The 13079-nt window shown below is 44.1% G+C and overlaps 1 protein-coding gene across 1 annotated transcript; it reads left to right on the forward strand.

Moving 5' to 3' along the window:
* The first annotated feature begins 2668 nt into the window (after positions 1-2668).
* On the forward strand, positions 2669-4933 carry LOC122754528 (CARD- and ANK-domain containing inflammasome adapter protein-like). Its single transcript, XM_044003060.1, has one exon. It carries the CDS (start codon positions 2669-2671, stop codon positions 4931-4933), a length of 2265 nt encoding a protein of 754 aa, XP_043858995.1.
* The last annotated feature ends 8146 nt before the right edge of the window (positions 4934-13079 follow it).

The raw sequence follows: 13079 nt of genomic DNA on the forward strand, positions 1-13079 counted from the left end.
CTGGACTTGTTTCCACATATAAAATGCCATAGGGTTGGACTAGATGACTTCATAAAGGTTCCTTCCAGTCCTAAGTCTATGGTAGTCCCATGATGTTCTCTACAAAATGAGAGCATTTGTACCATATGGCTTCTAAGATCTATTAGTTATTTCCTCTCCAAGGACATTATTTCAGGAAAGCCCAAATCATTCTCCACTTCATTTCCTCTTCTCTATACACCTCCTCACCAACCTCCTCTCCAAGACATGAGCACCTTTTCCTCTTTTCCAATTCCAAAGTACTAGAACCATGAACCACAATCAAATCCACTCTACGATTGTTCCTGGATAGGTTGTGTCAATCTAATCCCCAAGGGCCCCCACTCACCATCCCTGTAACTCTCTGGACCAAAACACTCCTCCCTACCCATCACTCACCAAGGTGTTATTTCAACTTTCAGAATGTAAACCCTTGAGGCCAAGGACAGTCCTTGTTTTTACATATGAATTTTTAGTGCTAAGCATGCTGCTTGGCACAAAGTAAGCACTTAATAAATGCTCTTTCATTCATTCTCATTTCCTTTTATGAAGCTAAAAGAAAACAGGCCAAAGTGACAGAATCTAGATTCGCCAAATGGGGGCCCCTTAAAGACAATGAATGTTTGGGCTGATATAGGAAGACCTTTTCATCAAGAACACTAAGGTGTGGGGCAGCTAGGTGGCACAGTGGATAGAGCACCGGCCCTGGAGTCAGGAGGACCTGAGTTCAAATCCGGCCTCAGACACTTGACACTTACTCTCTGTGTGACCCTGGGCAAGTCACTTAACCCCAATTGCCTCACCAAAAAAAAAAAAAAAAAAAAGAACACTAAGGTGAACAAGTTGACTGTCGCTTGACATCTCATTTTGCCAATGCCACCTGGATATTTTCACTGTGACCTTGACCCAGTCTTCCTTTAATTCTATTTTTCCTTTCACTTGCCCCACTTATTTTAGTTCTAAACCCAAGGAATCATGACTGCATTTTGACTTGGCTCACACTTTCAAAATTGTCTACAAGCCTGTCTGTTCCTCAGGTCTGATACCTCATTTCCTGCTGGGGTCTTCTCTACAGTCTTCTTCTCCCACTGAACTTCCCAGACCTGTTAATGAAAATATCCAATGAACTCCTTGGAACTTTAGAGAGCACAAACCCCAGCCTCTCGAATTAACTGCTAAAAGGAAATTCCAATCAGCCTAACCAAGTTAATCAGCCAATCAATCAACAAGCATTTATTTATTAAGCACCACTATATGTCAAGCATGATGCTAGGCACCGAAGACACAAAGATAAAAATGAAATCATGTTTTTTTGAAACAAATTTTGATAGCTGGGGTTCAATCTAATTGGTTTCCTTTTTAATCCTCTATATTTTATATAATTCTCTCAAGGAGCTTATATTCTATTGGGAGAAATAACAAGTCTATATATATAGTATATGATATATATATATATACATATAAAAATATGTATATGTAAGTACATTCCTCCTCACCTCTGCCTCTTGAAACATTGTTTCCTTCCTTCAGAGCACAACTTAGATGTCACTGCTTACTTGAGAACTTTCCTGATTCCCTCCGGTGTCCTCTCCCCTCTTAAACCACCATGTGTTTGATTAGATGTATTGGGTGCTTCCTTACCCACACACATGTTGTATACTCCCACCCCCCCACTCCCAGTAGAAGAAACTCCTGGAAGCTCATAGGATCTTGGCTCCTGAGTGAAAGGAACTCAGAGAACAGTTAATCCAGCCTCATCATTTTATAGATGAGTAAACTCTGCCCATAGAATTTAATCCCACATAATAAAGAACAGGTAAAATTCAAATGCAAATTCCCTTGGCTCCAACTGCAGAGAGCTCTTGCCATTGTACTATACTGCCTTCCAGGACTGTCCCATTTTCATCTTAGAGTTCCTGGCATCTAACCTAGCTCTTGGCATAGAGTAGATGTCTAATAAATGTTTGTTGAATTGAATTGATTGGATTGGATTCATTTGAATGAATTGGACTGAATAGAATTGGGCTGAATGGAATGGGGCTGAATTAAAGGGAATTGCCTACATGGATTTCTCTCCTCTGTGGCTCATAGTATCTTCCATTTTCTCCAATGTTTCATAAAAGGAAAGCCTTCATAGCGACAGTCGCTAAGGGCTTTTGTTGTCATCATGAAAGGCTGCTTACATTACTACTTACCAAAAGGGTACCTGAGACATCCTACTAAAGGGAAGCTGTCACAGAAGGATGGGGAGACTTCCCTCCTAACTGGCCAGACCACCCCCAGAAAGCTATCTCTGCTTCCCAAATTACTGTGGATCAAACAAGGTGCATTTGCCAAACTGATTTCTGGCCTGGCTTTTAAAATTTTTATTTCCTTGTCCTTTTTTTCCAGTTATTATTCTTTCTGTTTGGTTAGAGTCTTGAACTGTCAAGGATCCAGAATGAAATATGGCAGCTCTGACAAAGGAGAACAGATCTGTATTTCTTTCTCCCCATCTCTGATAATTCCTATTTGAAACTTGACTCTCTGGGACACAGTTGTTCTTGAGACAAGAATCTGTGAAATATCACTGTTCCTTTGATCTTTCTGTCTCAGACCCCAGCTTTGACCAACCTTTCAATCAGCCTGCAGATGAGTTAACCATCTCACGATGTGTTCTTCAACCTATGGCCGGAGCAGTCCTTATGCAACAGAAGTCATGAAGATGAAGAAGAGGGAGCTGGCAGCAGGCATTAAGGATTCAGATGTTCTCATCAAGAGACTGGTGGACTATGGGATTTTCACACCTGAACAAAAGCTGGCTCTGTCTTACTACAAGACACACCTTGAAAAAGTGACCAGGGTCTTGGACATACTGATTTCCCAAGGGGAGCATGCTTGTCGAATGTTTTTTTACCCATGTCTGAAACAACTGGAGCCTGACTTGTATCACGTCATAAGGAAATATACCATGGGCACAGATGAGATCATCCAAGGGACTGGGGGACAGCTAGTGGGTCACTTGCTGGAGAGGGACAAAGATAACCTGGAAAAATCTGTCGAGCAAGTGTCTGAAAAGCAGAGTACAGGGGTCCTGGAAGCTTCGGTCAAGCCAAAGACAACTTCTTACGGGGCCTCTAAAATTAGAAAATACCCACCAACTCAGACTCCTGGGAACAGTCCCATTCCTCCCATGTATCTCCTGACTGCATCAGGTAAGGGAGATGTAGCTGATATAGAGAATGTTCTAGAAGACAAGCATGTCAATGAAATACTGTTCCCCAGAGAAAGCCCACTGGGTATGGCAGTGGTAGATGAGCCAGCTGAAATCCTCAATTATCCAATGACCAAGGGCTCTAGGGCAGAAGGAAAGGATGGGAAAGAGAAGTCTCTTTTGCAAAGAGCTGCCGAAAGGGCCCGTGGGGATGCTGCAAAGGTTCTCCAAGGAGGGATGGGCAGCAATAACCTAGAAAGAGACCCCAAGATTCCCCTGAGTTTCAATGGACCAGGTGGCCAGCCCTCCCTTCTGAGGCCAATGCTGGAAGAAAACCTTGGGAAACCTCATCATTCCCAGCACAGGTCAGTTCTCCAAGAAGAGAGCCAAGGGGCACCGGTGTTCCCAGAGAATGAGCATCTCTTGGATGATGTGGATAAGAATGAAGACTCAGCCTCAGATTCCACTGAGATAAATAGTTTGGACGAAGCCATCAAGATCTTGTTAACGGCTGGGGTTAATGCAGACTCTGGCATTGTCCACAACGCTTTCCATCACGATGATCGAGCTGTCATCCAGCTGTTGCTAAAGGACTCAGCCGCCCTTCCTCCCGAAACCAGGGAGCAGGCTCTTTTTGAAGGCGTCCGCAAGAATCTTCCCGAAGTTGTGGCAGCCTTAGCAGATGGAGGCACTGACCTCAATGTGCGGAATGATCGCCGCTACACGCCCCTGCTCTTGGCTGCGGAGATGGATAGGACCGCGTGCGCAGAAATCCTCATCCAGAGGGGAGCCGACCTGGAGGCTAAGACGGCCAGTTTGGAGTCAGCCCTGCACCTGGCGGTGAAGACCGGAGCGGTTTACACAGCGGAGCTGCTGCTGGACAGCGGCATGAGTCCCAACGTCGGAGGGTGGAACGGTCAGACCCCCCTCCACGTTGCGGCCTGGCACAATAAGCACGAGATGGTCAGCCTGCTGATCCACGCAGGGGCCCAGATCAACACACTAAGCACTGAGCAGATCTCCCCGCTGCACATCGCCTGTGAAAGGGGAAACCTGGATACCGCTGCCCAGCTGCTCCAGCACGAAGCCGATGCAAATGTCAAAAATAAGCTCTCCATGACCCCCTTACATCTGGCTGCCCGCGTGGGCAACAGGACCATGGTAGAGCTTCTGCTGCATTCTGGCGCTGACCCCAATATGCCTGACAAGGAAAAGAAGACACCGCTTCACTGGGCAACTTCTGGAGGTTATCTCGAGGTGGTGAAATCTCTGCTGATCCACAAAGTCAGGTTTGGAGCTAAAGACATGGACGGCTTTTCTCCCCTACACTACGCGGCCCTCAAGGGCAACATGGAAATGGTGAAACTCTTCCTTGAGGCTGGGAAAAGCAAAAACCTCAACGAGCGAAACATCTACCGAAAAACCCCTCTGCATCTGGCCGCTGAACAGGGCCACGGAGACTTGATCAAATTGCTGTTGAGCTGCGGGGCGGCCGTGAATGCCTTAGACAACAACAGAGACACTCCGTTACACTGTGCTTGCAAAACTGGGCACTGGAATTCCGTCACTTCCCTGGTAAACTGTCCTCCCCGGGAGAAACCTGACTTGCAGGCCGCCAACAGCCTTGGGAAGACACCTCTGCAGGTGGCAGAGTGCACGGCTTCCGAGAACCAAGAGCAGATTGTGAGCCTGTTGAAAAAAAAAATGTTCTTAACAAGATAGATGCCTGAAGGAAATAGAGGGGATTCACGTGGTTCTTCTGGAGGCATATCTATAATTCTAATAAATTCAATATTTCAACGATGCTTTGGTTCCATTGTTGTGGGAACCCACTGGCCATCCCAATACCGATGTTATTGTACTTTGTGTATCCAACAACCTATGAAGATCCTTTTTTAAAACTTAGGAGCAGTATGGCTAATTAGGTAGAGCCTTAGACTTAAAATCAGGAGAGACAGTTCAAGTCCCACTTCTGACACTTCCTAGCTGAGAAGGATCCATAGGAGAACATTTCTAAATACCAGTTGAGAAAGGTCATTGATAAAATGAACCGTGTCCATAAGTGAGCAACTGAGATAGTGAAAGACCTTTTGGTAAGAAATTAAATCTGTTTAGGCAGAAGACTCTGGACAGGAACGGGGAGGCCAGGGAGATAGGATTGCTGCCTTTAAGTATTTGAAGGTTTTTCATGTAAAGGGGAGACCACACTTTTCCGGCTTGGTCCCAGATAGTAGAACCAGAAGCAATGAGTGGAAAATGCAAAGAAGTCAATTTAGACTCAGTGTCCTGAGGATTAGGGCTGTCTTTGAGTGGAATGGATGCCTCAAGATGTGGGAAGTGGGGTGATAGTTAGAGGCCTTCAAGGAGAGGATAGATGGCTATTTGTTGAATATTACACCGGGTAATTCATTTTCAGACACTGACGATCCTTCCAAGTCTGAAATTCTGGGATTCTGCAACCTTAATGTGTCCCAGGCACATGACTCCCTGGGAATTATCTTCTAAGTCATATGGAGGATATTGATCTGTGACCTTCACTGATAAAGGGAGTGTGGTAAAATTATTAGAATTTGGCTGACTCATTTAGGAGGAGCCACACCTGGCCCCCCTCTGAAGTTACGTGTGCTACTGAGGTCAGAAGGAGAAACCTCTCTCCATAGGCAGTTTTTGAAGGACCTCCCCTTTTGGGGGAGGAAAATTAGATCCTCGCTGAGGGGAGTCTGAGTCTCTCCCAGAGCTCTCTCTCTTCTTCCCTCTTCTTCCCCTCTGGTGGCATGAGCAGGAGCTGCAGCAGCAGTCATTCAAGCCTGGTTGTAAGCTGTGCTTTCCATTGAAGCTACAAGCTCCAGGTGGTGAGTTACTCTGCTCTTTTGAATAGATTTGGGGTAGAGCTAAGAGGATTATCTGTATTTCTTCTCTCCTATTTCCTTGTCTTTGATTTTTATTGATTTCACCTTTGCTGTTTATTGAATTCCCAATTAATAAAATCTGATCCATTTGTGGAAAAGAGGCTGCAAGGCTCCTTTCTTATTGACCTGGGAGAAATATCTAAAAAGGCAGTTTGGAAGGGAGGAAGCTTTGAAGCTAGAGGTCCTTCATTATTTCTGGGACCCCAATATTTTGGTGAGCCACCCAATTAACTCTCCAGATATTAAATTTGGCCCTTACAGGGAGTCATCATACTGGGAGTACCCTCACCCCTCACCACCACCCCAAAACCATAGCACTATCCTGCAGGTGTTAGTAAACCCATTTTAAAGCTAAGGACACAGAGGCTCCAAGAGATAATGTGACTTGCTCGTGGGCACAGAACTACTGAGTGGTGGCAGAGATGAAAGTGAAATCTACTTCTCTCCTGCCTCCAAGTCAAGCCTTCTTTCTCCCATACCATGTGATTTATCAGTCTCCCTAAACTTTAATTTGGGGCTATGAGCAAAAAAGCTCGTCTTCTGCAGATTCTGTGCACTTTCCTATGGAAATAAAGCTGTGAAACTAGAAGGGACCTTAGTGCCTGTCTACTCCAACTGCCTCATTTTACAGCTGAGGAAACTGAAGCCCGGGGAGATGAATGGGATTTGTCCTATGCCATATAGCTAGTAAGTGGCAGGGGTAGGATTTGAACCTGGGTCCTTTTGTTCTAAACGGATAAGTGTTTCCTCAGTGGCTGACTACCAGTTTACTGGCTAGGCTGGTCCTCAGATGAAGGACCTCTGCCATCACTAGGCCCATCATCCAATCCTTTCTAACCTGAGGCTCTTCTGATGCTGCCTTTGAGAACATTCTCACCTGTTCCACATTGAGGCAGTCAGAGGAGGAGGCTAGAGGAGGAATAAAGAGAATGAAACCACAGATTAGATTTTCAACAGCCATAGCTGCCCAGGAATTATGAACATTTGGGGGGAAATTTAGGCTAACTCTGACCCAGGGGAAAGATAGACACTATGAAGTTGCTGAATCCTGATTCCCTATAGGGAGTGTGGCATAAATTTCTTCACTGAATCATGAATTATTTGAAGAAATTAAGATTTATTCTTGTGCAATCGGGGACACATTCCTACACACTCAAAAAACCCTCGCTGGTTCCCCATTGCCTCATAGATAAATTATAAATTCTTCAGTCCCACATTTGAGTCCCTCCACAATCTGGTTGCAGACTGTTTTTCCAGATTTATTTCACATATATATCTTCATGTTCTCCATGTTGTAGCCACACTGTCCACTTTGCTGTTGTTCTTCATATATAATATCCCATCTCCCATCTCCATGCCCTTGCAAAGGCTGTTTGTCCCCTGTGCCTAGCATGCCTTCCTTCTTCACCTTTATTTCTTAGAATCTTCAGCATTGGGGCAGCTAGGTGGCACAGTGGATAGAGCACCAGCCCTGGATTCAGGAGGACCTGAGTTCAAAACCAGCCTCAGACACTTGACACTTACTAGCTGTGTGACCCCTTGGACAAATCACAACCCCCATTGCCTCACAAAAAAAAAAAAAAAAAAGAATCTTCAGCATTCTTTAAGACTCACCTTAGGAGCAACCTTCTCAACAAGACCCTTCTGGGTTCTCTAAACTGTTGGAGCTTTTTGGTTTGTCTCCCACCTGGCTGCATTGTTTGTTTTTACTTTTAACATAGTGCATGTTCATTTGACCTGCACAGTTTTCTCCCAGTAGAATGAATGTAAGCTTCTTAAGGGCAGAAACTTTCTTTTTGTTGTTGTAGCTCCAGTATGTCCATAGTGCTGGAATACTATAGGTGCTTAATAATAAGATGCTTTTTGAGTTGCTGAATTAAATTGAGTTTCCCTTGTATAGAAGAGAAAACAGACACTCTGGTGAAGTGTATTATCCCAATTCAAATAGCTAGTGAGCAACAGATTGAGTATTGACTCAAAAGGCCACCTCCTATTCAGGAAGGAAGCCTTTCTTAGTGTCCTGAGTTGTTAGTGCGCTCGCGCTCGCTCGCTCTCTCTCTCTCTCTCTCTCTCTCTCTCTCTCTCTCTCTTCTCCCCTCTCTCTCTCTCTCTCTCTCTCTCTCTCTCTCTCTCCCTCTCTCTCTCTCTCCCTCTCTCTCTCTCTCTCTCTCTCTTTCTCTCTCTCTGTCTCTGTCTCTCTCTCTCTCTGTCTCTCTCTCTCTCTGTCTCTCTCTCTCTCTCCCTCTCTCTCTCTCTCTGTTTCCTCATCTCAACTCTGTATGTCTCTTTTTGTCACTGTCTCTCCTCTAATTATCTTAAATTTACTGGGATGGGAGGGATCAAAGAAGACATGGATTAAATTGAGAGATTCCCCCAGTGAATTTGATGAAATTAAAGGGCATTATCAATCTCTGATCAAATCGAAGAGTCCCCAATCCCATCAGACATAGAGCATTATAGTGACTGACTGACCAAAGAATGAACCATTTCTCATGGCCTATAAATAAACTAAAAGACAGCCCCTTTAGAGCTCTTATCTCTTGAGGATTTGTTCTTCATTTTTCTTTGTGCCTTCTTCCAGAATGCCGAAGGGAAGAAATGGGATGGGATGGATGAGATGGGATGGGATAGGATTGGATGGGACACTATGGGGTGGAATGAGACAGGACAGCATGGGATAGGATGGAATGAGATGGAAAGGAAAGGGAAGGGAAGGGAAGGCATAGGATGGGATGGGATGAGATTCCCTCCCCCATCTGCACCTCAGATCAGCCAAGCTATCTACAGCAGAGATACATGGAAGTGGGAGACATGTGTATGCAGCCTTAGGAGAGAATTTCCTGAACTACAACCTTCAGCATGGAGAAAGTGTATATTGAAATTTCCAGGCAACTTGATCCCAGAACCTAGCCATATATCAAAGAAAGCAAATTTCCTGGATACCAAAAGTTTGGAAATTCCCTCTTGGGTAATAATAACTAGTTCAAAAACTATTGAAATCAGAAGTTCGGATATGAGACTTTCTAGAGAGATGGGAGAAGGGGGCTCATCTCATTCCTGAGGAGTGTCCTCTTTGTAGCACAAAGCCAGTTAGAGATGGACAAGAGTGAGTGTGACAAGAAAGTTTGTTCAACATCTAGCTGTAAAGCATGTTTACTTTTGGGGGTGATTCAGCTACAAGGTTAGAACTGTGCATCCTGGGAAGAATGTAGAGGACTCTCTGGAAAAAGGAAGAGAGGTGGTTGTGACACTGGCAATCCCAAATTCAGTTCCTTTCTGGGGTTGGGGAAGAGCGAAGCTCATACACTTGCTGAGTACTTTTTGCTTTTGTATTTATTCATGAGCTCCCATGAATCCTTACATCTTGAGTATTTTTGGTGGGAAGAAGCAATGGCTGTACCATATCTAATACCCATATTGGATCTTAAGTGTCTTTTTGTTGAGGACCTTATTATCCATGTTTTGGGAAGACCCTTGGCACAAGCTATATCTAAGCTTTATTTTAGAGATATACCTGGAGTTAGTTACTCTGAGGTTCAAACAAAGCCAAAAAACCCCTGACTTTCTTTGGGGTCAGATTCCCCAGGCCATACTCAGGCCTACATGATCTAAGATTCCCTTTGTTGGAGCTCCTTGTTCCCTGGCCATGGGACACATTACTCATGGGGGAATAGGTTGTATCCCTAAGTAACAATAATAATAAGAGTAATTTAGTGCAGTAAAATTTACAAAGTTCTCTCTCTCTCTCTCTCTCTCTCTCTCTCTCTCTCTCTCTCTCTCTCTCTCTCTCTCTCTCAGCTCATTTAGACCTCTTAGCACTAAAGTTATTGCCATTGTACAGATGAAGAAAGTGAGGCTTGATGAAGTACACATGGTTGCATAGCTAGTAAGTAACAAAGGTGGGTTTTGAACCCAGGTCTTCCTGACTTCAGGTCTGGCCCTCTGTTAACCATGTCATTTAAATCCCTTGAGGAAATGCAAACTAAAGTAAATTTGAGGTTCTACCTCACACAGATCAAATTGGCAAAGATGACGAAAAAAGGAAAATGATAAATGTTGGAGAGGGCATGGGAAAACAGGCAAGTGAATGCTGTGGGTGGAGCTGCACAGTTGGTTCAGACATTCTGGAGAGCAATTTGGAATCATGCCCTCAAATTCACTAAGATGACTGAGAGGTGATGGGTTCAAGGTATAAGATGAAACCCAATGTGAGAATTTATTTTGTTTGACTATTCATATTTGTTACGAAGGTTTGTATTTTTTTTTCTTATTTTGCAAGGGGAGGAGTTCAGAAGGAGAGAAAATAAATGGTTGCTAATTAAAAATGAAAGTTTAATAAAAACTTGAGGCCGGGGCAGCTAGGTGGCACAGTGGATAGAGCACTTGCCCTGGAGTCAGGAGGACCTGAGTTCAAATCCGGCCTCAGACCCTTGACACTTACTAGCTGTGTGACCATGGGCAAGTCGCTTAACCCCAATTGCCTCACCTTCCCCCCCTCCCAAAATAAAAAAACTTGAGGCAAGTGTTTTTTATTTATGTTTTAGCCTCCCTATCACTTAGTGTGAAGTTTGGCAAATACCAGGTGCTTAATGAAAAAATGCTAAATGAATTAAATTAAAATATTTTTTATTAAAAAGGGATGGGAAAACTGCATAAGAAAGGTACAGCTATTTTTGTAATAGCAAAAAACAAAGAAGCCTGGAAAAAAATTATAACTGACATTTATATAGTGCTTTAAACTCTGAATGAATGAAAAAGCCTTTATGAAGTGCTTGCTTTGTGTCAGGCACTGTGCTGAGTACTGTGGATGCAAAGATGAAAGGGACATAGTGAAACACACACACACACACACACAGAGGGATGCAGGGGCTAGGGGAGGGAATTTTAGTCTGGGGACTCAGAAGATTGGAGAGTGCAAACATAGGCTAGTCTATTAACATCTACCTTCCAAAAGCAATGGCAAGGTTGATTTGATTGCTGTTTTCAGAACAAGAGATAGAAAGCAGACGGGGCTTGCCTGCTGTGGCAGTGTGGCTACAAAATGCACCAAGGTGCCCAGCGTGGATAGAAATGAAGCATGGTCTGAGACCAGCTGCATATAATCAGATCTATTATCTCCTTTGAGCTTCATGACAACCCTGGATGGGGGAGGGGGGTCACCTCCATTGAAGATGATTGGAGAAGGGCTGAATGAAAGATGGCATACTATTATCATGGAATATCATCTGTCATATCAACTGATAAGTGAAAAGGACACAAGGAAATGTGGGAAAACCTACAGGGAGTGAAGAAAGCAAGAACAGCTGACCAGAGTTGTATATATATTGACTATAATGATGAATTGGGGTTGTGGTTGGTTGGTTGGTTGATTTCAACAAGAAAGAGAACAAAACCCAAGATAGTGGTGGGGACTTTAGATGGACCTAGAAAGGGAAACAGAGGGCAGCTAGGTGGCTCAGTGGATAAAGCACCGGCCCTGGATTCAGGAGGACCTGAGCTCAAATTCGACCTCAGACACTTAACACTTACTAGCTGTGTGACCCTGGGCAAGTCACTTAATCCCAAATGCCTCACTGAATAAAAAAGAAAAGGAAAGGAAAGGAAAGGAAAGGAAAGGAAAGGAAAGGAAAGGAAAGGAAAGGAAAGGAAAGGAAAGGAAAGGAAAGGAAAGGAAAGGAAAGGAAAGGAAAGGAAAGGAAAGGAAAGGAAAGGAAAGGAAAGGAAAGGAAAGGAAAGGAAAGGAAAGGAAAGGAAAGGAAAGGAAAGGAAAGGGGAAAGGGAAGGGGTTTTCCCCTCCCAATTAGTTGGTTTTACATTGTTAAATGCAAATATTATATGTTACTCCTTATTTTGATGCTTATTGGACTACTTGTGTTTGCTGATAGTTATTCAAAGTGAGTACTATTCCTGGTCTGGGAGGGAAAGATCAGGGGAGGCTGCAAAGAGGAGGCAGGATCTGAACCAGGATTTACAGGAAGTAGAGAATCAAATCCTCCTTTTCTCTACACTGTCTCTTTCTCATTGAAACAATCTGAAATCTTAAGCTGGGACAAGGAACAGGCAGCCAAAATGTTTATAACTGTAGTAGCTAATGGGTGGGACTAGACCTGTGATTTTAATAGTAAAGGGGACTCCTGGGTGAGGAAACTCCCTCTACCAATGCAGGTCTGCACATTCTCTAAAACTCTGGGAGTTTCCTGGAGCATTGAGAAGTTAAGTGACTTTCCCAGAGTCACATGGTCAGTACATGTCAAAGACAAGACTGAAATCTGGGGCTTCCTAGCTCCAAAACTGACTCCATCCACTTATGCCATGCTGCCTCCATAATAACAATAAAAATTATTCATAATAATCATAATTATAATCCCACAGGCAGAAGTGTGGTTGTATGAGGAGATAGGGGTGCGGTAGGAAAGAGAGAGAGAAAGAGAGAGGGGGGAGAGAAAAAGAGGAAGAGAGAGGGAGGACAAGAGAGAGAAAGAGAGAGGGAGGGAGAGAGGGAGAGACAGAAAGAGAGGGAGAGGGAAAGAGAGAGAGAGAGAGAGGGAGAGAGAACGCAGATGATTACACATCTTGACTTTATATAGTGCCTTTAGTACTTTATTCTAGGGCAAAGTCCAAAGTTGGAAGGCAGATCTAGTAAGTGATGGGGAAAGCTGGGCCCCAGCAAAAGGCTGAGCAGTAATCCCTGCTCTGGCTTGAACTGCACTGGACCCACAAAAACACAGCTGCTAAAGCCCTCCAAAGTCTCCATTGCCTTTCAAGCCAGACCCAGGCGAAGGACGAAGAATCCTCATGGTCCTCCGGTATTTTCAGTGGCTTAGCTGGGATCAGTTAGAAAAATGTCCTGTGATTTCCATTAAGGCTTCCCAGTGTGTTTCCAAGGCAAAGGGCTTAAAGGCAAAAAGCTCTTCAGAAGCCCAGCAGGGCCACATAGTGGAGTAAAGTCAAGGCAAGTT

Source organism: Dromiciops gliroides, chromosome 4, assembly GCF_019393635.1.
Source record: "Dromiciops gliroides isolate mDroGli1 chromosome 4, mDroGli1.pri, whole genome shotgun sequence".
Classification (NCBI taxonomy): domain Eukaryota; kingdom Metazoa; phylum Chordata; class Mammalia; order Microbiotheria; family Microbiotheriidae; genus Dromiciops; species Dromiciops gliroides.